Below are 25,048 nucleotides of genomic sequence, written 5' to 3' on the forward strand. Positions count from 1 at the left end.
CGTCCTGGATCACCTCCTTTCAGGGAGTGCTAATGCTAGATCAAGTTCCACACATTCTATAAGGTGTTATTTTTCGAACATTCACTACAGCATTGGATTGAAATTTGAACAATATTATAAACAATGACATAGTACACAAATGTTCAATTTTATCACCCCCATTCCCTTTTTACAAGGCAAATATATAATCTGAGGAAAGAAAATTAGAAAAAAGAAAAGAATAATCATGGTTTAACCATCACAGGCTATATATAATATTTACAGCTTTATCATAATCATTACAGGAAGCATGACCAAAGCAAGCTCACTATCAACTTTCATCTCTATAACCTCTAGTAGTATGATCCTTCAGTACCTGAGCTGCAAGTATCAGGGTCTCCACCATCTCAAACCCGGCAGCAGAAACAAAATCCACCTTCTCACTACCCGAGTCCTCACTAGGATCAACCGACTCGTCCCCAAAACTTTCACCAAATGATCTGACACCTACCTCAGCTGACCAACTGACAGGAAGGGAGCTGCCAAGGGCAGTCTTCACAAGGTTTGCCTCGGTAACAATATTGTCCAGAGTGTCTGACATGCTGGTAATGGTACCTTCAGATGTAATCAACTCTTTGACCTAACAAAACGGATAATAGCAGAAACGTGAGTCCAATGAATTTCAAGCAAACAATCAGAAGGAGATTATCAAACATGTGATATGAGAACCTTGTAAATCAGAAAACAGAAAGTCATGCAAAGCAACCAAAAGCCCACTACAATTGAAAGTCCATTAGAACTCAAAGGAACTTCTAGTAAGAGACTTCTATGATTCTATCGGATCCATTCAAATCCATATATTTTAGTTGATATGATCTACTGCCTACATTGACATCATGAGGAAAAAAGACTGTGTATCCCATTTTAAGAAATTAAACACTCTCTGTGAATGATGGTGCAGAATGATTACCTTCATGAGTGAGAGACGAAGTCTTCGAACTGAAGATGTCAGATGATCCATACTTTCCAAGCTCTCCTTAAGGGTTGCATTTTCAACCTTCATCCTGCAAAATTACACACACACACACAAAGAACAAGGAAAAATGAGCACATTTTCTATGGATAAATTCATTCTGACAGGTCAAAGGACAATATTGCGGGATATTATTTTTCATCTATTAAATCAGCTAGTATACAGTCATGCAAAAGTGCAGTATTAAGAAAGCATCACAAATATTTCCAAACCTAGCAAAATCGATGCTATAATTAGACATTCTGTTTGTGGCAAGGCCTTCAGAATTCAGGTGAGCTTCAGCTTCACCTCCATTAAGATCTAGTGTACCCACCCAGCGTCTAAGATATGTTTTCTTCAGCAAATTTTTTAACCTTCCATCTCTTCCCTGAACAATACTTTTTTCCCCAATAGCAGTTGAAAGTTTTCCTTGTTTCGTCTCGTGACTGATTTTCCTGCATAAATGTGTGAAATTATAGTTCCAATCACATTAAATAAGCCATTTTAATAAAATCTGGCAAACGAGAAAGGAACTTTTCCAGAAGGAACCAAAAATTGTAAAGGATCACTCCTAAGCACATGTAGGGAACAGCCAAGGAACAATAAACGAATTCATGGTACAAAGAGCAATGCAAAGAGAGAGGAGGGGGGAGTTCTTTGACCATAAAATCTAAAGGAAAAAATAAAGAGAATAAAAATGAAATACATTAAAAAAATAAAAATATAAACACACACACACACATATGCTATGTGATGCCAACTTAGGTAGTGTTTGGCGAGGGTGATGCGTAAGCGTCAAGAGTCATATAATCCTCAGATGAGATCTTGATACACAACACACAGCTAAAGAATCCATCCATCCATCTTCTTTTTTACCCTAGGGGAATCAAGTGAGAGAGTAACCACACATAAGCAGATGAATGTTCATATCCAATTATCCATTCAACAGTGATGCAGATGAAAGAAAACTAATGGAATTTCTACTGAACAAAGAATACTTCTTGCCTTTGGTTGACAAATCTATTGGTCTATATCCAACTGCAGGTGTTACAATGACGCAGGAGACTCTCAAGCATCCAAGATGCTTGAGAAGCTTACACGGCCCATCAGTAATCAAACATCTTCTCATTTTTTTGTTTTTTTTTTTTTTTTTTTTGTTTTAGTTTTTATTATATATCGTATTGAATTTCCGCTTTCCATTTCGAATTATTGTGGGTCATCTGTCTTTCAAAAGGTTATTAATCATCTGAAATTGTTGGGCTAACAGTGATCTTTTATTTCATTAGGGCAACACCAGCTGCTTTGACTGTAAATATTTGCTGAAAATAACTTTACGAGCAACCTCTTATCATCTGCAATTTTTGTATTTTCAGCACCAAATTTAGATTTATTGATACGTTGCTAGTGGACAAAAACGTGGAGGAAGAGGGAAACAATCTTAAGTTATAGTTTTATAGCGATGATGGAATTGAGACATATGGTTGACGAATTGAAACATATTGTTCAAGTTCTCCAAGCAAAGAACGTTCAGTGTCCCAAACGGAGGAACCTGAGGGTATTCACAACCCTTTGGGCAATTTGGAAGGTGATCTTGAGAATGAATAAGAGTTCAGTCTCAAAGAAGACTCCAACTCCTATGGAAAAGCACCTAGAGAAGAGCTCTGACGTGGTAGCAGATTGGAGTGGGGATTAGTTCAAGCGCTTGATAAAAGATGGAGACAAGATTAGAGTCGTTTAATCTTAATTTAAAAAGCATTGCATTTTAATGTTGGAACATAGTTGAAGAGCAGAAGAGTAAATGATCAGCACCTGAGAGCATATGTAAGCTGAGATCCCGTTTATTATACAATGAGGGATTTCAATTGTTGAAGGAAAGGGGTACGATGGTTGAAGAAAACACTTCCAAGTTCAATGTTCTCTGTCTTAAGTTAAGTTCCAACAAGAGTGCAAACATATGAAATCTCATTACTCTCAGATTGTTATGGTCCATTAGAGATGAGATAGGGATTCTTTTTTTTTCCCTAGTTGTTTACTCACACACCCCTCATCAAGGAATTGTTTGCACCCAAGAGGATTCGAAACCTTAGACCTGATGCTTCATGAGGCTGCAGGGCCAAGTTCTTACCCACTTGAGCCCCTAGGGATTCTTCATTTGTTCAACCCAGAAGATCCTTGACAATATGACTTAATCAGGAAAAAAGAAAATAGTATGACAATATGGTGCAGGAATCCACTCTCTGGTTGGTGTTAATGCGCATCCAGAGAGATGCCAGTGTTGTTTGCAATGCAGGAAATCAGCAAATAGGTCAAAGAACTCACGAAGGGGCTGCCGCAGCTAGCCAAACAAATGGAATAAATGATGTTGCTTTTTTTTTTTTCCCGAGGGGTGGGGGGGGGCGTGGGTGGGTGTTGGGTGTTGGTGAAGACAAATACGAGGCATGAATAATGCTGATGGAAGCACTAGAAGAGTAGATAGCAGCACAACAGTGTGATGTTCACTTGTAGAAAAAGGAGAATGTCAACAGGGAGACAAAAGAACATTCACTCTGCACCCACTTAGAGAAAAAGTCACTGTTACACCTCAGAAAGGCAAGGTTAATGGCTATTTAGCTGTTCAAAATTTTGAATGAGAGCAAGAAAACAGGAATCATGTATGCACTGATTAATGAGTGTAAGGGAGCATTAGAGTCACTAAATTAGTAGTGGATAAATGCATATTCAAAATACTTTTTAAAAAAAGGTTATTCAGAACAACATAATTGATAATGAAACATAGACAATAAATATCTATATTCTAAAACAAAGAAGAAACCATACCCTTGCAGCAGTTGATATTCCTGCTTCATTTGTGCCAACTCCATAAGAGCTTTAACCTTTTCATTTGTCACCTAAACCAACAGAGTATTTGTTCAGTCCAAATACCAATCCTACTAACATAATTATTAGAATTAATTGCAAGGGGTTACATCCAGCATCACAAATACACACAAAAGGCATAAAATTTAGCTGTTAAATAAGTATTGAAGGAATTTATGTGGATTAATGCTCAAAAGAATATGCTGAGGAAATGCTTATAGATTATTGGTCAACGGTATATGATGAGGGAATATTTATACATTGTTTGATGATTAATTTGTGATTATGATATGAACCTGCTTGAACATTTTTCCATTTTTCTTTTGACAAGTAAAATTCAATAAAAGATGTCAAAAAATAGGGATGCAAGTTATGCAATTCTAGTACCCACAATGCATTTGTGTGCGCTTTATTTACATTGTTAGGCCCATTCCTTCACAGTTTAAGCTTTTGGAAAAATGGTGTTCTAAGATGGTATAATAGCCTTGGATCTAGGAGATCATGCATTGAAGCCTCTCTGTCACCCCTTTTTATTTGGTTGTTTTTCTCTCCATATTCACAAGGCAGTCGCATACAATGCCATATTCATCTTTTGAATCGTTCCTTAACTGCTTAAGCTTTTGGGACAACTAATTATCGAACAGCATGCAAGGGCTCAACCAATCCATCAAATCTAGCCACAAAATCCCAAAAAAGGGAGCCAAGAGGAGGTTCAGCTATCCACTCACCATGCAAGAAGCTAAAAAATCCATCTTAGTCTATAAAATAACAAGTTCTAACTCTCAAATCATCTTTGGTTCCTCTCCAGCTAATAAAGTACAATTTAGCATCAGCTGCCACTATCAACCATGCATAATAAAAAATGACTCAAAATTGAGGCCAGAAACAGGAACAAATGGCATTGGGGGTGCAGTGGTAGCCTACTCAATATGAGACATATCTAAGTATTAAGTATTATTGTTGCATCCTGAATCATGTATGGATGCAACTCTGTAGTGGAGAGGTACACGTAGTGTCAATATTGTTGTTGCCACTACAGCAATTTCCTTGAGATCCACCACTCACGAAACTAGGAACATTCTTTTGGAGGTGTTAGTTCATCCAGAAGTTGCCCTGGAATTGGCTTGCTTAATGGCGCCAACACTCTGTTTTTTCTTTTTTGGTAAGTAAGATACACACGCACTCTCAATTGCACCTTTTGGGGACTTTTTTTTTTTTTTGATAAGTAAGATTTTATTAAAAACGCTCAAAAGGGGAGCGGAACCCAAAGAAACAAAAGGCCAAAGGGTGCCTTAGACCTTCAAAGAGGCCAAAAAAACAATAATCTCCTCCGTAGATCTATAATCTCTCCCAGAAACCCAACAAAAAAGAGTAGAAATAATAGAGAACTTAAGCATAGAAACAAGCTTCTTTTTTCCTATTTCTCTCGAGCCAAATACACCACCAAATACAAAGAGGCGTAGCCCTCCAAGCATCCTGAATGATAGCCCCAACAGAGACGCCTCTCCAAGCCTCAATCAACCCTCTAGAGGAACAAGGCATAGCCCAATGGACTCCAAATAATCCAAGCACCTTCTGGGGACTTGAAACCTCAACCTTCCATTTTGGAAAGTAGAGGAGATACCATAGAGCTAAAATTTTCACAATAGATTTTATAGCTAGTCTTGCACTCCCAGGAAAAAAAAAAAAAGGACTGTATTTTCCTAATATTTTTTTTAAGATTAGTTTGTTGTTGCTTAATACCATTTATGTTATATTAACTTTTTGGGGTCACATATTTTGGTGATTTTCAGGCTGGCTGTACATGGGATGGTGCAGGCCACATGGATCATAAAATATGCTATGCTAGTGAGTCATATTATATGGTTTATAGTTGGTTTAGATGAATTCGTCAAAGTTTCCATTTCTTGAATGATACTTGAGTCATTGATGTCCAGCACTTCATATGTAAATATGTATTCGTTTAAATTCAGTACAGATAAGTTTAGGGAAATTTCACAAGCTTTTGAAGCCTTTACCAGAATGTGCAGTGCAATCCTAACGGGATTTTAGGAGTGATTTTTAAGTATCTTCTTCTTATTATTATTAAGCCTTAAACCACTACAACCAAATTCTATCTTAACGTAGCTATTTGGGAAAGCCTAATCACCTTCCTTTAAAACACTCCATTGAAAAAATAGCCCCAACCCACCATTTATATTTTCCAAATTCTATCCAACCAAACCCTAAGCAACCTGAACCATTCATGTAGTCTTTTGGCCATCAATCTAACACCTAAAACACGAGCTAATTGCTCCTAGAATTCTCCAGTGTTTTCCTGAATTTCTCCAACCTGCCACCCATAAAACCTTCTAATTTTTTTTTCCATACTAAAGCCTTAAAACTACGAGTTCTTGACCTAACACCATTGAAAATTCAATCTTATGAGGCTTTATTATTACTTCTATAGCATTGCCTTACACCAATTGGAACGCTAGTTGTAATAGGAGAGCGGACTTCACAATCATCTACAATACTGCCATAATCAAGTTAACTCCAAAAAAGGACAATAAGAGGCACTGTAGCTCCCTGTCCATGGGGAGCAGCAAAAGGAAGCTTAACTGTCTCATGACAATAACACTCAGACTGGCTTCCAAAGCTGCTATATAAACAAAAAGTCCATCTCTGAGGAACCTATAGGCACCAATTTCCTTTTGAAGGGAAAGCTGAGCCACAAGTGCCGTGTAAGCCTTGTACAATGATCTAAAGACTAAACATCCTGTTCTTTGATACCCTGCCCCTAATCAAGTCCTCCACCTCCTCTCTGACACAAATGGCATACATCCACTCTATAAGACTATACTCACAGTCACATAAGTACAGCAATTGAACATATAAGAAGAAGCATTCTCGTTACAAGAGTTTAGAAAACAAAAAAATTTCCAATACGAACTCTGTCTCCATATAATCAGGGCCACTCTTAGGGAACATTTACAGTAACTCCTTGCTTGTCAATTAATTAAAAATATATATAAAAGGAAATTCTGATGAGATTTCTAGTTGACTCTGTTAGAACTCAACTCCTAATTTTTAGTTGTTCAATCTTGGTCCTAATACTGTTAAAGAGGCCATGCCATTGATTGACCTATTGATATCTATAAGGTCTTCTGAAGTTGAAAAGAAAGTAGCGTATCTATAGAGAATCTATAATTTTCTTTTTTCCTGATTACTGGAGTAGAAATTGGCGGCCTTACGGTGGTGATGGTGGCCCATGATTAGAAGATGCTTCAATATAAGTGAACATTATTGAAAATAAGTGTTTTTTTGATGCTACAGCCAAATCTATTTGAACACCGAAAGTTATAACTTCATAACCCAATTTCTAGGTAGTGTGGCCATATAACTAAAAGTCTCCTTGCTCATTTCCTGTCTACAAAAAAAAAATTCCAATGTAAGTATGATTTTTAGTCTCCAATCCCACATCCTGTGCACAGAAAACTTTTCTACTGATCATTTCTAGAAAGTAACAGGTGAAGCACATATTAAGCAACTGAGACATAACATCTACAAAAACTCAATGCTGAAGAGAACCGACAAAAGAAAAAGAAAAAGAAGAAAAGGACACTTAAAAAATTACTTGTAGTAAATTTCTCTGAAGCTCCTCCAGTTTTTTCTGAAGAGCTGCACTGACATTTCTATCTAGTAAATGCCTTTCTTCCTGCTGCGATAGAAGCAACAAAGTTGAAACCTGAAAACAATAAATAGAAGCAACAAAACAAAGGATTGAAGCACATAAGTAGGAAACATAACAAACTCAAAACAAGAAGAATAGGGATCCAGGAAAAAGAAAGAACAGAAACCGTGTACACACAAAAAGCAAATTGGTTAAACATGAGAGTATATACAATACCTTCTCTTGCAATGCCTGAGCAAGGGCTTCAGAAACATCGCTAGAACCAATAGCCAAAATGTTTGGTAATCCGGGATCATTTCTCTGCAACATATAAGAAATTAAATTGATACTAAAATTGAAAAAATGCAAATGTTAAGAACAATGGAGAATTGGCTATGGTCCACATTCAACTCAATGTCTTGCCCATCGCAATTAGCTTCATCATTGAACTACATGGACAATCAAATGTAGAAAGTGTGAAGTGAAGGTTCAGAGGGTGAACCGAGAGATACAGAAAAAGTTTAGAATGCAGGTGCTTCCTCTCATTTTCCTCTTTCTGATTTCTTCCCCATCCTTGGCCTTGGAGTATCTCTCTTTATAGGCAAGTGAGAAAATGGGTGATGTCATGCTAGGACAACACATGTTCTATTATAATAATTAAAAAGGGAAAATTATCAATAAATTAGAAAGCAAGGTTTGCTAAGATGGGAATAAGTTTTAAGGGAGTCAAAATGGTCTTTCTCCCTCTACAAGTCCGGTCAAGGGTCGGTTGAACCACTACAAGAGAGTAGTTTGCCTTCTCGATGGACCCTGCACTTCAGCCACCAAACCGAGTACCTCCTCAGATCCCGAATATTATTGAGTCTTGCTACCAACTCAGGTCATCAAGTCTTCGATCTTTTCTTCAAGGTTTATTGATGACGTGGAATGTGCTATGTAACTTGCCCGTTGACCTTTTGACTTTTGCTATGTGGGCCATTATTGAAGATGTGGCTTTTCCCTGTGGACTAAATCATATTTGACACCTACAATGTCTTGTCAATGAACCACACACAATCATCAAGAGGCGGTTGGCTGAGATTGGTTTTTGAAATTTGAAAATACACCAGCACTAAGAGGCAGCATGAATGGAAGATTTACATATTGTAACAACAATCTACTTTTAAGGAAATAACAGATGTCACCTTGAACCCTACCACTCCTAAGTAAGAAGAAGGGGGAGGCAGAAAAAAATAGCACTACAGCATTTGATTGCAGTACAGAAGGAAAAATTCAAAGGAAACTCCGAGGGCAAGAAGTATGAGAAGGTATTAAAAAATAAATAAAAAATAAAAAAACTCTCTTTTATGTAATCCCTGGTACTTAAAAATAAATAAATAAAAACCCCAAAGAATCCACTAATAAGGAAAATGCATAGTTTAAATAAAAGACATCACCAAGTACATCTACTATGGAGTGGGGCAACACACATGCACACATACAGATATGTATGAATGCAAATGTTCAGCACAAGCAGGAAATGGACAAACCTGATTGATCAAATCAGAGCCAGTATCAGTATTTACATGTACATCTCGACATTCACTTTCGTCTAGCTTCACATCCTTCCGAGGAGATTCCAACTTTTGTTCTCTGGCCACATCAAGCTGCCTTATCTTTTCTTCTATCACATCAATAGTTGACTTGAGATTGGAATATCCTTCATCAAGTAATTTTTTAATGTGAATTCCGTACTGAGAATGGTATTTAAGTAATTCTGATACCCTCTTATTGATCATTTCTTCTGACAGAAGCTGCATTTAGGTCAACAAAATTAGACTAAGCAAAAGAGGCTTGACATGGTATATAAATTCGTGAAGACAATGAGTTCTCACACTCTTCTTTTCCAATTCACGAACTCTCTTCTTTAAGTGATCTTCAATTTCCAACCCCTATATGCCAAAATGACAGGAAAAATATATCTTAGTCAATAAGTAGCCAATATAAACCCAGTTTGCTATACTATTAAAGATTGGCAGGACCAGAAACTAGATAGTTACCATCCGTAGCTTGTTTTGAAGGTTAGCCACAGATTTTCTCAAAATCTTCACCTCTTCTTCAATAGCACTCTGTCTGAACAAAAAGTTACTAGAGTTGAAAATAAGAAAATCCAAAAGAAATAAAATAAACTTTTATTTGTTCAGAATGAGACCTACAATCTCAATCTGAAAAATATTGCAACCCTTGGAACTGAATTTGTTAAACTTTTCATGAAAATGATCTTTATATCTCGAAGACTCTAAGGCAATCTGGGAATGCTTGTTAAACATAATGCAACCTAGGAGTAAAATCCATTTAGTTGAGATATTGTACATCACAAGAAGGTTCACAAACCTAAACAAAAAAAAAATTATTAACACATGCTGAACGGACAATCAACACAGCTTACGATAAACACCAACAGTAGAACTAATGAACCTATTAGGTGAACTCTTAAGGAAGCAAGGAACATGTTCTTATGCACTGTATTATAGCATTTTCTGTACTTCTATCAAAGCAGAAAGGTTCAATTGTTTTGAACTTTACATGACATGATGCACATCCATTGGCCCAAGGTCATTCAGAATGCAATACCAATATATTTTCTGGGTGCCAACATCAATGAAACAGAGACAGGTCCTATCATGACAGATCTGAATTATATTTCTTGTCATAGTCAAAGGATGCCATCAGCCCGTCGTTACCTCATTCCCTCTACAAGTTCACTCTACAGACAATACATGCATCGCTTTTTTCAACAACTAAAGAAAAAGAAGAGGGAAGCAAATAAATTAGTTTTAAATAATTTTATTTATATAAAGAGTGAGATGTTAAGTTAAAAGTTTTGTCTTGCTACATGGTTACTTCAAATTTTTTGAACTATACACTACCACACCAATGAAATGATGGATACAGGATATGTGCAATGCACCAACCATAAAAAGAGAGGATCATATTTCTAATCTGCTGGAACTCTCCCGAATAATTTCTTAAAATCTTCATTTTCTTACATGGATATTTCACAATAACCATAGTACTTTATATTGGAGGACTCGTATTAAATAAAAACATCCTCTCCCTAGAACACAGCAGAAGATGAAGTGGCATTCATAAATCTGACACGAGTTCCATGAAGTGTGCATAGGGCTGCAAATGAACCGAGCTGTTCATAAACAGCTCGGGCTCAGCTCGTTAAAAGCTCGGTTCGGGCTCGTTCGTTTAGTAAACAAGCCGAGCTCGAGCTCAATTTTTAGGCTCGTTTAATAAACGAGCCAAGCTTGAACAATGTTAAGCTCGGCTCGTGAGCTCATGAGCAGGCTCGTTTACATAAATATAGATATTTATAATATAAATTATTATATTTTAAAACTAGCCCATATATATAATTCCAGCCCAAATTCATAGAAGTATATTTTCATTAGCCCATTTAGTATTTGGGCATTTAGAAGCCCATCTAATTAAGTAGCCCACTAACTAATCACAGATTCGTCTCGGCCATTTGATCGAACTTATAATTCTTTAAGGGTTAGATAAAGAAACCGTAAAAGTAGCCGCAAGATGTTGCAACGGCTTCTCCAATCCAATTGGCGGCAACGGAAATCCAGTCAGTGCAACATCCTTCTACTCCTCAGGCAGCTGTCTTCTACTCCTAATGTGACATCAGGTTAGGTCTATCTCTTCCCCCTCTCTCTCGTTTAATATTTATTCATAAATCTGATAAATCAAACATTGATCAACTTGAAGCTAGTGAAGGAGATTTTGAAGAATGGAGAAGATGAGTGTTTAACATGTGAATTGATAGTGACATTTTTCTGTTTCAAAATGGTTCTCCTCGATCCATTTGATGGATAGTGTATACACACACACACACACACACATCTCAACATACGAGCCCGAGCCAAGCTTTGCTCGGGCTCGTCAAAAATTTACCGAGCCTTGCTAGGCTAAGTTCGGCCAAGCCCGAGCAGCCTAAAGCTCGGCTCAGCTCATTTGCAGCCCTAAGTGTGCATAATACATAACTTTCATAACGGGGACAAACCAAAAAAAAAAAAAAAAAAGGGCTACCGCATGGATAAAACTTCCAGAAAGTTCAAGCACATAATAAATTCTGCTAAAAAAAATGTGCATAAAAAATTAATTATAGTAATCAACAGACCAATATTTGGAATAATAACCTTCTTGGACTATTGATACTTAAAATATTACATGAGGGCTTCTGTATACACCCTTCTTTTTCTTTAAAGTTTTCATATGCGCAGCTGCATTTCCCAGAAGTAAGAGAGCTCAGGACAAATTGAGTATTCTCTCAAATTGAAAAGTTACAAACACATGTTCACCGTCACTTTCCAATTAAAAGTCAGAAACAGAATGACGATATCTGTGATTAAATCGAAAAATCAATGATAAAAACATTTGTTCACGTATGCTTGTAACAACTTTTAACCATGGCGGTGACTTGGATACTATCTAGATACAAGTGGGAGCAAGAAAATGTCAAAATACAGAGAAATCAGGAAATTCAATAAACTACAGCGACTAGTGAGTACTTTCATAAAATGGCATTTTTTTATTAACATTTATACCAGTAACCAATCTGAACACGTTTTGAAAAGTACATCAAGCATCATTATATCTAGAAATGCTTATACAAATAATTATAAATGAAGAATCACACGAAATAAAGAAGAACTTAAAGGGTAACAAACTTACGATGTACTTAGAGGTAGAAGTTTCCCCATCATCATTGACACTCCACATTTCTGCTGAATCATGCAGAAGACACTCACATTTATCTTCCCAACTTGTATCCTCAAGAAAGCCCTTTAGAGAATGTTGTCTGATCTCATAAAACTTGTCAATAACCTGTAAAAAAAAAAAAAAAATTAATATATGCCAGAACTAATAGAAGTGGAAGCAAGTATACTTTTTCATAGAGTCAGAAAATTAAATTGAGTTCCAGGATTTGGACTACACAGGGTAAAGTGAGAGAGTAACACACCACAAGGATGAGAAACACATTGGCCAATACGGGAAATGAGAATTTTCTGTGAAATGTTGGATTAAAAAAATGAAATGGGCCCTCTAACAACTAATACTGAGGTGGAAAAACATGCTTTATTACCAATTAAAGAATATTATAAGAATCTATAATCCTATTATTTTGTATTTTAAACATATTGTTACATTCTGTTATTGCATAATTATACAATTCCTTTACAAATATCATTAATATTTACTTTCATTCTAAAAACTTCATATCGGAGCCTCATAAAGCAACCTTTATTTAGTTGTAATTGTCAATGTATCATATTAAATATCAATACGTTGAAACAAATTAAAATTTATTGATCTCTACAGTGCAAGCATTTTGTCACATATTTTGGAGAACGGAGATGATAAATTTCAACCAAGTGGAGGAAGTACATTAAGTTCAATATTTCTAATGTGATTCTAGAGGTCATTGCTTGGTGCAATGGTAAAAGCTCGGGTTGACAAGCAAGAAAATGTTAGTCGAAAGCAACCATTTTCTGCAAAAATAATGCTAAAATTTAAGTCTGTCTCCAACCTTCTTCTCCCAACATTCCGTTTAGGTGTGACCAACAGAAGATATTTGCCTTTCTATTATGATTCTCCAATTTGATTAGTAGCTTGATAGAGAGGCCTTACACTAGAGACACTCCTCCCCTTCTTGCTATTTTAGCGATGGAAACTTTTAGCAAAATGATATCTAAGGCAGTGTTGCAGCGAAGGCAGGTAACTTCAGGGGGTTTGAGATGGCGATAGTCAAGGGAGATTCTCTGCTAGTAGTCCATTTATTTTTCACACATGACACTATTGTATCCTTTGAGACAGAGGGATATCAGATGAAGTGTTACATTATGTGTTATGCTTTTGAGGAATTTCTGCATGCTTTTTCTATAAAGCTTTTAATATGATCTCACCGCTAAGTGTTAAGCATCAAAAGAGTATAATATGGCCTCCTGAAGAGGACAAGATGACACCCAAAAAGTACCTCTTTGAAAGTCTCATTCTGCCGTTTCTGCTCCTCTAGATCAATCTCTAGTGTGGCAGTGAGTTTCTTTTCTTCAAACAAATCAAAGGTAAGCTCTTCTACCCTGCTTCACCAATATAATGTGTCTCCATCAATAAAAAGAAATACAATCCATTGGCAACCATTGTAAATAAGATATACTAAAGTACACTACTCTCATGAATTGAATTGTCTTGTCATTTTATTTTCTTTTTTCTTTTCTTCTGGGAAAAAAGATGCACCACAAACCTGCTTCCAGCACAAAAACTCATGATTCCAGCACTGGAATATGCAATGACCATACTAAGAAGTGATGTGGCAAAACTATTTGCGAAATATTTTCACTCCAGGGCTAAAAACAAAAACTACCAAAAGCTAACAGTAAATTCAGTCTATTTTTTATACTAAACCACCGAAGTCCATAAAGAACCATTCAAAAGCCCCTCTCCGTTCTGCCACTGCAGGTATCTTCAACCCTTTTAGCCAAGGACTGGTAGATACCGGAACTAGAAAATACAAGGGCATAATTAATGGAAACAAAGAAGCAAAGCAGGAGCAACTGGTCCATCACATCAACACCCAGTTCACAAATAAACAAAAATGAATCAAACACTTCCTAGAAATAAAATAAATAAAAAAAAAGCAAATTTCAAAAAAATAACCTAAAAACCACTCAAATGACTCTAAATAATGTTACATAGCAAAGTTGCCTGCACATCTCCAACCAACACAGAATAAAATGATCTAGTAAAAAAGGATTGCATGTATATGTGTGTGTGTGTGTGTGTTCACTGCATGTGTCCCAATCATAATTTGAACCCTAAAAGACTCGTGCTAACAGTTGGTAGTGGTCCAGAACAGAAAGACCATAAAGCATCCTAATGCAACTCAGCTCATTAAGAAAGTTATCCATACCTTGACAGCCATGAAGATGTCAAACACATTCTCCAGCAATTGATATTTCAAGGTTTCTTAATATGGAATTACGGAAGTCATTCACATCTTCCCAAAATGTGGAATGACAAGTGTAAGGACATGGCTTAGGTTTGAGCTAGTGCAAAATAATGCCAAAAGATGGGTATATCTCTGGTCTCCCCACCCAACATCCCACATGTGCAAGATCGGTGTTGAGTAGTGGCCTTTTAGTTCACATCTTACCTTTTTATATATACTCAATCATTCGAAAGTTGAAACTAACTAATCAGGGTAAGCTTGTGGAATTTTAGGTAAAAATCATTTAAATGTACAAAGGAAGAGTCAGAACACAACAACCTACAACCAAAGCCTTGGCCTGAGTGGTTGTCACTCTACCTACCCAAGGGAGAGGTTGAAGGTTCAAGCCTCAATGCAGGCATTTATGTGTGCGTATATAAATGACAACGCTATAAACGCCAGCCACTTTCTCAAGTCAGATATGGAGTTTTTTTCCCCCTCCCAGAGAGTGAAATGTGGAAGTCAAAAAATCAAAACATTAATGCAATGAGAACATTTATGACCAATTTGATAGAAATTTCATGATTTTTGCTTCAAGATTTTTAAATCTTATTTTCTTTCCATTTATTTTCTCAATTTGTCAAAATCTGTCAAAAAAAATCACAGTTACACAAATAAAATGAAAAAATCTCCTCTTCCAATAAGAAATTTGTACACTACAATGATTTATTTGAACATCATACACCATTACCTAGTGTTTATCCTATCAATAAAAAATGCATGGATGATTTGATTGGGTACAAGCCTGAACTCCAAGCTTTACCAACTACACCAAAATAGAGAACTTATGTGCACGACACCATTCGTATGAGACCATCGTAAGGATGATGATCATGAAGGTGTAGTAAGATTAAATGAAGTTCAAAAAATGCCTTCTATAAGAATTTGACTTCCATCATCATGCTGATACCACTAACAGTACAAACAATAAATAGGCCCTTTATTTAGGGAAAAATAAAGAAATAGGCCCTTTCCATTTTCATGATAATGTTTATAGGGTCTTAAGGCACTTATCTACTTGTATCTCAATTCTGCAATCATAGTCATCATAATTCTCCTCCTTTATTTTTATTTCTTTTGATTGACAACCGCACTTTACTTTCAACCAATCAGCATGTGATTGATTCAATGACAAGAACGATCTTTGAGCGGTGACTCCTGAAACTGCTCATTGCTAAAGATGAAACGTAGAAGTTGTTTTATCAATTTTCAGAGAAAATTAAGCTCCCTGAGAACAAACAGTCGGCCCAAGTCAAAAACCACTAATCAAATATATTTCTGAAGTTCTTTCATTTTTCTAAAATGCTTATCATTTTCTTTGACAATGGGCGAATATAATCATTTCTTTGCAACGGGACAAACATTACTTCTAATTAGCAGCTTTATTCAAATGTTTAGAAAATAATCAAATATGAATATAGGATAATCAACACCAAATTATTTGGAAGAGTACCTCTTCTGGGAATCGTTAAATTTATTTGAAATGAGTTCCTCCTTCTCCTTAGCTTTCTCAGCCTGTAACCAGTCACATTCAAACCTTATAATGATTAGGGTGACAAAAATCACTTAAAAGTACTACACACACCAAAATCAGTAAACAAAATTTAAATATACTAAATTTCCTCATTGTATTAGTAATGGTGTTGTTCCAATTGATCGAAATCGAGAAAAGGCCACGCCACTGTCCATCATGTCAATCGAGATGATCGGAGGGTTTAAGTAGGAGCAAACCAATCCTTAGGCTTCATTCACAGGAATTGGCTGCCTCAGATCCAACCACGTGTTTCAACACTTGACAAACCAAGCTTCTCCATTGCACAAAGCAATAGCTCCTTGCCTTAAAATGTTGAAAATAAGAGGAGAAAAAGTGAACTACCAAAAAAAGAGGAGAAGAAGATTGTCATAACCTCCATTATTGAATGATCCCGTTCGGCAAATGCGGCAGCAACACAACCTTGGAAAAATTTAACCTGCTTCTCTGCTTCAATATTCTGGGAAAAACCAAAATATTAGGGACAAGTCAAATATAGACTCTTAGAAGACAATCATCAGTTATCTTGCCCGTGCACACCCCCCCCCCCCCCCCCCCCCCCCCCCCCAAACACCAAAGAAAAGGAAAAAAAATGGAGCCACAGGTTGGATCATTCATGCAGAGCTTCATAAGAAGAAAATGGGCGGCAGATCATCTGTTTCACATGGAACCGCTTTTAAATTCTAAACCGTCTAATCACGTTTGGTTCAATATGTATAATTCTATAATCTATTGCTGCTATTTTTAATATAATGTTAACTTAAATTTGTTTATGCTTTCTTATATTTAAACATTCGAGAATATTCTGGTAGTTTTCCAACTTTGCTGAATATAGGCCATAACAATAGTCCACAAGTCTTATTTGGGTCATTTTATTGGGTCCCTATCTGCAGTCTGTAGTAGGTCTCAAATGTTACCAGTCAAAGTTTTTAAGTTTCCTAATTTAGAGTCCCAATCCTAGAAAGTGTAGAAGAAGCCCAGAAGCATATAAATTATTAATGCATGATAGATTTGACATTTGAGACTTTAAAAAATGCTTCTTATGACTTGTGATGGAACTTGAACCTTACTGGGTGAAGATTAAGAAACTCAAGGTGAAAATCCTAAATTCTTCTTCAGGCATCCAAGCGTAACATAGGTGTGAGTCATGCACGGTATGCATGTCCCATCTTGATCCCCATCAATTATCTCTGACACATTCACTTCTGGAGAATTATGGCAGTGATACTGCTCCTCCTTTTGCACTCGTTCTGGAATTAAAAAGAGAAAAGGCTGAAATATGGGGAAGGCTTTATCACAAGAGCCTTAATCAACATGCAGGTAACAGTTTGGGCTTTCATTATCTGTAACTCAAACTGATATAGACAAGCAAATCCAATCTCCAAGTTTGTGATGAAACCCGCTTGTTAAAGTAGTTTTCATGATCAGGAACGATGTCAGAATTGTAGAGATTGACAACGACCATGTACAATATTGTGACTGCTGCTGTTGTTGTTTTTGGGCCATCTCCCTCTCTCCCAATCTTAGATATGTGTGTCCATGTGTGCGTATTTTCTGCCCATTGTATATGTGTGTGTGTGCGCGCACGTGATTCTGTAACATTACGACTGCTGATGTTCAAGATTGTAACCACCACTCAGTGCACTCACTCAATACACAGCTATGGAAAGACCTAAATATGATAAAAGCAAATACAAAGATAAAACAGTGGCCAAAAGTTAAGTATTCCATATGATATAAACAGAGAAATGAAATAGAAATAAGTAGAGATATGAATAGATGAGAGATTGGAGAAAAGGAGAAAGGAACAAATAGAAAAATAAGGGAATTGAGAGCAAGGTGAGAGTTATGGAAGAGGAAAAGGAGAGCAGGAGCAAACCAGAAAAGAGATAGAGGTGATAAAAGAAGTAGAGAAGTAGAGGTTAAGAAAGAAAAAGAATGGATTTAAAGTTTCTCTGATCCCAATTGATATAAGAGGAGGAAATAAGAAAGAGGAGGAGAAGAAAGAAAAAGGAGAGACAAAAGACAAAGAGGAGATATGAGTGAGTGTATATGTAGAGAGAGAGAGAGAGAGAGAGATGGTCAAAGAGATGAGAAGTTTATACTTCTACTACTTCTCCAATATTAGTAATAATTTCCCATCATAATAAAGGCTTGTATGGGCAAACCCACAGCAATAAAACAAGAAGAGATAAATCCCAGATAAAGCAAAAGATAAATAAATTATCAAATTCAATCAAGAGGGACATCAAATCCCTAAAAATAAGAAAATAACTCTTAAAATATATCCCTAGAATCCAGACACCTACGCTTCCCCCTTATTTCCATCAATAGGTTACTAATGGAGTCCCAAAACAGCCCCCATTTCATCCTCAAGTCCTTATCCTGCCTAACCTTAATTAAGTCACTTACTTTCGGCCTTATTTAACACCAACAACCTTAATAGATTGCTGTCCGGAAAATTCCAGTTCTACAACAGATCACTTCTAAAACCAAGTCATTTGCAATCCCTTCCCACCTACAAACCCTACAACCATTCTTCCACCCTTCAATATTATTATACTCGGCTATCAGATAAAATTGTTACAAGAACATAACAGGTAACCAAGAGTTTAAACTGGTAAAAAATTGGACTCAAGGAACTGCTAGAGAAATCATTATTCCTCATTACCTTCTCACAAGACAAGGCAATGTAAGACTAAATCAGGCTAGCTAACACAGGAAGAAATCACAGGCGATAAATAAAAAGTACAAACAGCTTTACGTAGAACATAATCTTCCAAAGTTCCAAGTAAGTTTAGCTTGTTATATAATTCATTGTTCTGAAACCGAATTTATAGTTTGTTTCCTACTTTTGGCAGTTGATACTGATCCAAATGCCTACTTCAATGTTTGATGGGATGATTCAGATTAGATGGCTATAATTGCAAAAAATGTCAATGATGCATAAGTTAGTTCCTAGCAAAACTCCATTGTGGGCATGCATGCGCGGAGAGAGTGAGAGAGAGAGAGAGAGACCTTTGAAACCTCTGCACCATGTAAATCCGCCAACTGGCTCTGGAGACAGAAGAAGAAACATGTAAGGATGTTGGCAGAAGGAATGTTCATGTCATGTTGAGGGAAAGGCAAAGAACCTCACTTTTATACGGAAAGCCTCCGAAAGCTCCTCTTGAAGATTAAAATTCTCCCTTGTGCAAGCAGCTAACTTCTTTTTCAAGTTCTCAATTTCCTGCTCCAAGCCAGCTGTCCTAATTGGGAATTAAATTCAATACAAGATACTCTTATTGCCAGATCCAAAAATAAATAAAAATACTCACCCATTCCCAACTGAAAAATAAATTAATGAGGAATGCTGACCTCATAGAATTAATACCAATACAATGCATTCTTATGTGTTGTTTCCATTTAAAAAAGAAGAAGAAAGAAAACAATATCCACCCACTCTTAACCAAAATATAAATTAATGATGAATGAAGACTGCAAGGAACTGAAATAAATCTTATACCTCTGAAAATGCATTCGAGTAGCCACAGCAAGGTAGCTAGGTCCAGCTTGTTGCATGCACAATTGTTCAATATCTTTACGCAATTCATCACGCTCTACAAAACAGAATAATCAACACATCAATCAAAAACAATAAGATAGAATATACTAAGAACCAGCTCAGGTGGCAATCCAGGGAATATTGTATCTGGGAAGCAGAACTTGTAAAATCTACTATAAAGCATGTGCACAATAAGCTTGTAAAAGTCCGATGCAATGTGGTACATTTTCATCATAGATTCAGTCTGGCCAATCAGGTAGATTATAAAATGCCAAGTCAGATCAAGAACAAGAAAAAAAATAATAATAAGGTTCCAGAATGGGTAAGTGCTAGTGGTAAAAAGATACATATAGTTCAGACATTGGCTTGAAATGTTTGTTTAACAAAGGTTTTTGGTAATGGGTAGAAGCAGAGTTGTGAATTTACCACTAGAAAAAAGAAACAAAAGTGAGAAACATATCATATAAAAAGTGCATTATACTGTCCCGCTTACACAAGGTGTTGGCCAGAGAAGAATGAAGACAGACCTAATTTTTGGCATTATTTTAACGAAGTAGTTGCTCTTAAACTCAAAACTGAAATATCCTGAGTTATGACCATATCTTTAACAATAATCAACTTGATGTGACTTATAAAGAGGATGGGCGTTGAGGAAAGACACAAATACAACACATCCATGTACCGGAAATGAGGATGCTACATTGGATGATAGGACTAGAAGAGATTAAGTCTGCAAAGGAGCCGAGCCGAGCTTTAGGCTGTTCGGGCTCGGCTCGTTTGTTTATGGGATCAGCTAGGGCTCAGGCTCGGCTCGTGACGAGCTCAAAAATTTGAGCTCGGGCTCGGGCTCGTCTTGATTTTAAAAGCGCGGGCTCGGCTCGTTTAACAAAAAAAAAAAAAAAAAATTCAAAATTAATTAGTATTCTACAGGCCACAATACCTTTTTCCATTGCTTTATCAATTATCACATAAGCAAAAAGAAAAAGGGCAAAAAAAAAAAAAAAGGTGCAGTAGTGCAAGCTTTTATCTTTCAAGAACAAATTAAGAGTTAATTTCAAAAAAAGAAAAAAGGACAAAATTGAGCATGAGTGCATTATGCATTTTCTATGAAAATACAACACATCAAAAAGTTATAAATTCCTATGATAATAATATCTATAGAACCACTGAAACATTGTATATATTAAGTAGAAAAAGAAATCATAGAGGAAAATAAGTTGGAGATAAATTAATTTAGCTACCTATGGCCATTGAGCAATAGTCTCCATAAATTTAGAAGAAGCAGAAGAAAAGGCTAAACAAAATTGTCTGCAATTGCCTAAAGAATGTTTTGAGGTTGTCCAGATCCATGGAATTACAGTGAAAATAAAGTTTTGCCAAAAAATTAATTGATGCAGTACCTAATTGATGGCGAGGACAGAGGATGGCCAACGATGATGACGAGGATGGAGGGACAGCGGCACAGACGATGGCGGGAAACGGACGACGTCCATGGCGAAGACAGAGGACAGCGGTCGACGATGACGATGACAGACAATGCGTTCAGATCTAAGAGAGACAGAGAGGTAGTTGTGTAGATGGAAGGGTTGTCGTCGCCGGTGGAGTTGATTCGTAACTCGTGAGTGAGTGATAGAGAGAGAGAGAGACTGACGATGTTGTGGAGAAGAGGCAAATCTGAATGGTGGGGTGTAGTTTTAGGGTTTTTTGATATCTTACAAAATCAACAGATGAGATGGGTTCTAATTTAATGGGTGAGACAAAATCTTATTTGGGCTATGGATCTATGGTGGATTTTCTTTGGGCTAGTGAGTTATAATGCTTGGGCCATATTAATGAAAAATATGAGTTGGGCCAAACTTAAAAATAATATGGACTAAACATTTTAAATGTACAATAAAAACAAATGGGCCTGATATATATAGAATGGGCCTGATATATATAATGAGCCTGATACGAGCTTTGTTCACGAGCCTTAACGAGCTTTAACGAGCCCATGTTCACGAGCCTATGCGAGCCGAGCCCAACATTGCTCATGCTCGGCTCGTTTAGTAAACGAGCCTAGAAATTGGGCTCGAGCTCGGCTCGTTTGCTTAATGAACGAGCCCAAGCCGAGCCCTTAACGAGCCGAACCCGAGCTGTTCATGAACAGCTCGGTTCATTTGCAGCGCTAGAAGAGATAAGATAAATAACAAACGTGTGAGGGAAACACTACATATAACGCCTATAAATGATAAAATTAGGGAAAGTAGACTTAGGTGGTACCATGGTATGGTCATATTCAACGTAAACTCAATGATGCACCTATAAAAAGAGGAAGAGTTGTTTGTGTAGAAGGTAAGCGAGAGAGGCTGGCCAAAACTCACATGGGATGAAATAATTAAAAATGACATGAAAAATCTAAAATTAGAGAGGCCATGGTATGTAATAGGAAAGAATGGAAAAAGAAAATTCATGTGGCCAACCCTATTTATATGGGATAAAGGCAAGGATGATGATGATAATGATGTGACTTAAAAAGAGGCATCTGCAATGATGACTGATGTTTTCAAATATCTTCCTTTTCCTTCTTTTAGAGGGATTTCCCTGAAAACATGGAAGTTTTAATATGACAGCATCAAAAGACCCCAAATTCGAATTGGATAGTGATTCTAGTGTCTTTATTTCTATAATAAGAAAAAAAAGATCACTAGCCGATACCAGAAGTGGCTAAACTATGTACATCCGATGAATTGGGCAATACAGTTTTTGTGAAATCATATCTCCCACGAAATCAATAGAAGAATTAGGCAAGAGTTCCCAATATCTAAAATAACAAGAAGCTCGAGATTAAATGCTTCAGCTTCAAATAAGCAACCTCGCCAAGGAACATCAATTCCTCTTTCTCCATATACACCACTAGAAGCATAGCAGAGACACCTAATGCTCTGCACCGTGTCCTACTCGTTCTACACTCTTGCCGGCAAGACAAGATGATAAAAGCTTATTGTGGCGTAACCTAATGGACTCCAAAGAGAAGAAAAGGACCCACAAAATACTAGTCACCATTTAGTGCAAAAATAAACGGCTTGGACAAAGGACCCGTTCGGCTGTAATGCCTCTTGTAATGGGTTGGGCGCTTGCCATCTGACCCAAATGCTTGAGTTGTTAAGTGGCACTGCCTGCCCACCCTTATAAGTCCAAGACCCTCCCCATTCATATTCGATGTGAGATCAGACCCTTGTGAGTTGCGACATTCTCCCCCACCCGAATTCACAATGTCCTTGTTGCGGTCGGACCACCTTGCCTACATGTCCACCCTAATAGCGGTAAGACCTAGTAATGACCCGGACCCGTACACCTCCGATTGGGCACTTAGCATGACTTAAATAAGGGATTGAGTTAGCTCTCATACCACTTATAACAGGCCAAGCATTTATTTAAGTTCTATAATAGTCTTAGTCGATAGATGTATATAAATAAAAAAAATTATATTTACACATAATCGTATCTACGCCGTATCCAGTCCTACTTTTTTAGTATTCAACATGTCAATGCATTCGTGTTTGTATCATGTCCGTGTCCACCACTTTCCCAATGGGAAAAAAATTCTGTAACATGCCCAACACACATAATGTGTTCAATACATTAGGCCACAAGGTGCAGCTTGTTGAAGAAAGAGTTCGCTTGGAAACTAGCTGTAAACACCAACCAAGAGCCCCGTTCACTGTCCAGACTGCAATTCTGGACAATATAATTACAGTCGACAATTTGATTCTAGAATATTGTACCTTACCCATAGGTATGTGTTGTGCAAAGCAGTTTATATATCAGAGTATGATATTGAATTTGCCTCTTGTCATACTTCAAATAGTACTCGTTCATTCAGAGACCTGGCATGATTCAGGGTTGCCCCAAAATAAACGTGTTTTAAGTTGTGTAGCTGGAAAGCCGGGGGCTTCGGGCTTAAAAAGTGCCACTATTTAAGGATACCCATGCTTCCATCCATGGTATCTATGGAAAGCTGAGAAACCGAAGAAAAAACCTTCTGATGTAGAGAGAGCATTTTAGGTGGTGCAATTTCACACAGAGTAATTTCTTTTTAATTATCTTCTATTTCTTAATCATGTTTTCCCATGTGCTTTTTTGCACATGTTCTAGAAAGAGATTATTGGTACTCAACGCTCTTCTCGGCGAGCACACTTTGCATGGACCACTTGTTTCCTTCTCTTCAGTGATATTTTTCTTTTCTTTTCTTTTTTTTCAATTTGAGACAAAAATGTGTGCACATGTGCCTGTGGGTTTAAGTACATAAAAGGAGTTCAATGATCTAAATGTGTCTTTTCTTGATCAGCTAGTGATAATTACACGGCGTTTTCCAGCTACTAATCTATTCACATTGAAGTTGTTAAGTATGACAAATGATTAACCTAAGCAACATGAGATTCTTGATAACCCCATCTCTGATGGCAAATTCTAGGACTAAATTAATGTGCAAGAGAAACAATGTACTTACCACGTTCCACCTGTTGAATCCGAGCATTCAAGGTCTCCCCGTCGTTTAGATTATCATCCATGCTTGAAGCAGAAAAATATAGAATACAGTCAGAACAAACCCAGCAAGTAATATGATCAACCATTAAAATACAAATTAAAAATATACATATATATAAAATCACCAACATACACAATAAACACCATTACCCTTAATTCTTCATCTAGCTTGAATGCTTACTATCTACACAACAGCATGGTGTTAATTATTTGCAAAAATTGCTCTAAACTGATTTTCGACCAATCAGAAGCTAACAAGTCACATATTACCCAAATCATATTCCAATCTCCAATTAAAATTCAGCAAGACAATATAAAAGGAAAAAAATATAATTTTCTGGATAATTCACCTTCTGGCTGGTCCAACAAAAGAAAATTTAACTTCAAAATTTCAATAGCGTTGTTATATCATTAAAAATAATCCTCAAAAAAATAAGAAGCAAAAGACAATTGACAAGAAATGAAGGAAGACAACTAATCTCTATGCATCGATAGAATATAATATCAAAGAAATTGAACACTAAACAAAAGAAGAATCACAAAAATGGAAACTTATATATATATATATACACACACGTAAATAAAATACAGACATACTTATCAAAAAAAAAAAACACAGACATACAATCGAATAGAAAATACTGTATATGGAGTCAACGAGGCAACCTCAAAAGAATTTGAAAATCCTAGGAGGGAGAGAACGACAATGGCTAGCAGATTCTAGGAGAGAAAATAATAGCGTTTGTCGAGAAAGAAGCCACTTCCCCCTCTCTGCGTGCGATTTCTGCAAGAAAGATGTAGCTGTAATAGAGCGTGTAAATTATTTTATTTTATCTTTTTTATTTATTTAAAATAAAATATACTTCATTTCTCGTTTTAAGTCCCTGAAGTTTTTGAAATGC

General features: G+C 36.6%; 1 protein-coding gene across 7 annotated transcripts; it reads right to left on the reverse strand.

Moving 5' to 3' along the window:
- Positions 1-92: 92 nt before the first annotated feature.
- Positions 93-24,958, reverse strand: LOC132300087 (uncharacterized). 7 transcript variants are annotated; one of them, XM_059797025.1, is made up of 19 exons: positions 24,813-24,954; positions 24,297-24,330; positions 24,109-24,170; positions 19,578-19,671; positions 19,212-19,315; positions 19,091-19,129; positions 16,449-16,532; positions 15,995-16,056; positions 13,531-13,636; positions 12,228-12,380; positions 9,539-9,607; positions 9,374-9,430; positions 9,029-9,292; positions 7,737-7,820; positions 7,464-7,574; positions 3,809-3,879; positions 1,225-1,446; positions 950-1,043; positions 93-619 (listed from the first exon to the last, which is right to left on the reverse strand). In XM_059797025.1, exons 3-19 carry the CDS (start codon positions 24,133-24,135, stop codon positions 311-313), a joined length of 1,950 nt encoding a protein of 649 aa, XP_059653008.1. In that variant the 5' UTR covers positions 24,136-24,170; positions 24,297-24,330; positions 24,813-24,954; the 3' UTR covers positions 93-310. The 7 variants fall into 7 exon arrangements, with proteins under 7 accessions (XP_059653008.1, XP_059653004.1, XP_059653007.1 ...); XM_059797021.1 differs by having other exon boundaries at positions 19,212-19,320; XM_059797024.1 differs by lacking the exon at positions 24,297-24,330 and having other exon boundaries at positions 24,813-24,958.
- Positions 24,959-25,048: the final 90 nt, after the last annotated feature.

Source organism: Cornus florida, unplaced genomic scaffold (assembly GCF_030987335.1).
Source record: "Cornus florida cultivar Cherokee Brave unplaced genomic scaffold, ASM3098733v1 CherokeeBrave_3.0.0_Hap2_Chr03, whole genome shotgun sequence".
Taxonomy (NCBI): domain Eukaryota; kingdom Viridiplantae; phylum Streptophyta; class Magnoliopsida; order Cornales; family Cornaceae; genus Cornus; species Cornus florida.

Coding starts and splice junctions, on each gene's coding strand:
- LOC132300087 (XM_059797020.1), bottom strand. CDS start 24,169: ATGGATGATAATCTAAACGACGGGGAGACCTTGAATGCTCGGATTCAA. Junction 19,321..19,577: donor ACTCGAATGCATTTTCAGAG/GTATAAGATTTA, acceptor ATTCCCAATTAG/GACAGCTGGCTTGGAGCAGG. Junction 12,381..13,530: donor AGAATGAGACTTTCAAAGAG/GTACTTTTTGGG, acceptor TTTTTTTTACAG/GTTATTGACAAGTTTTATGA.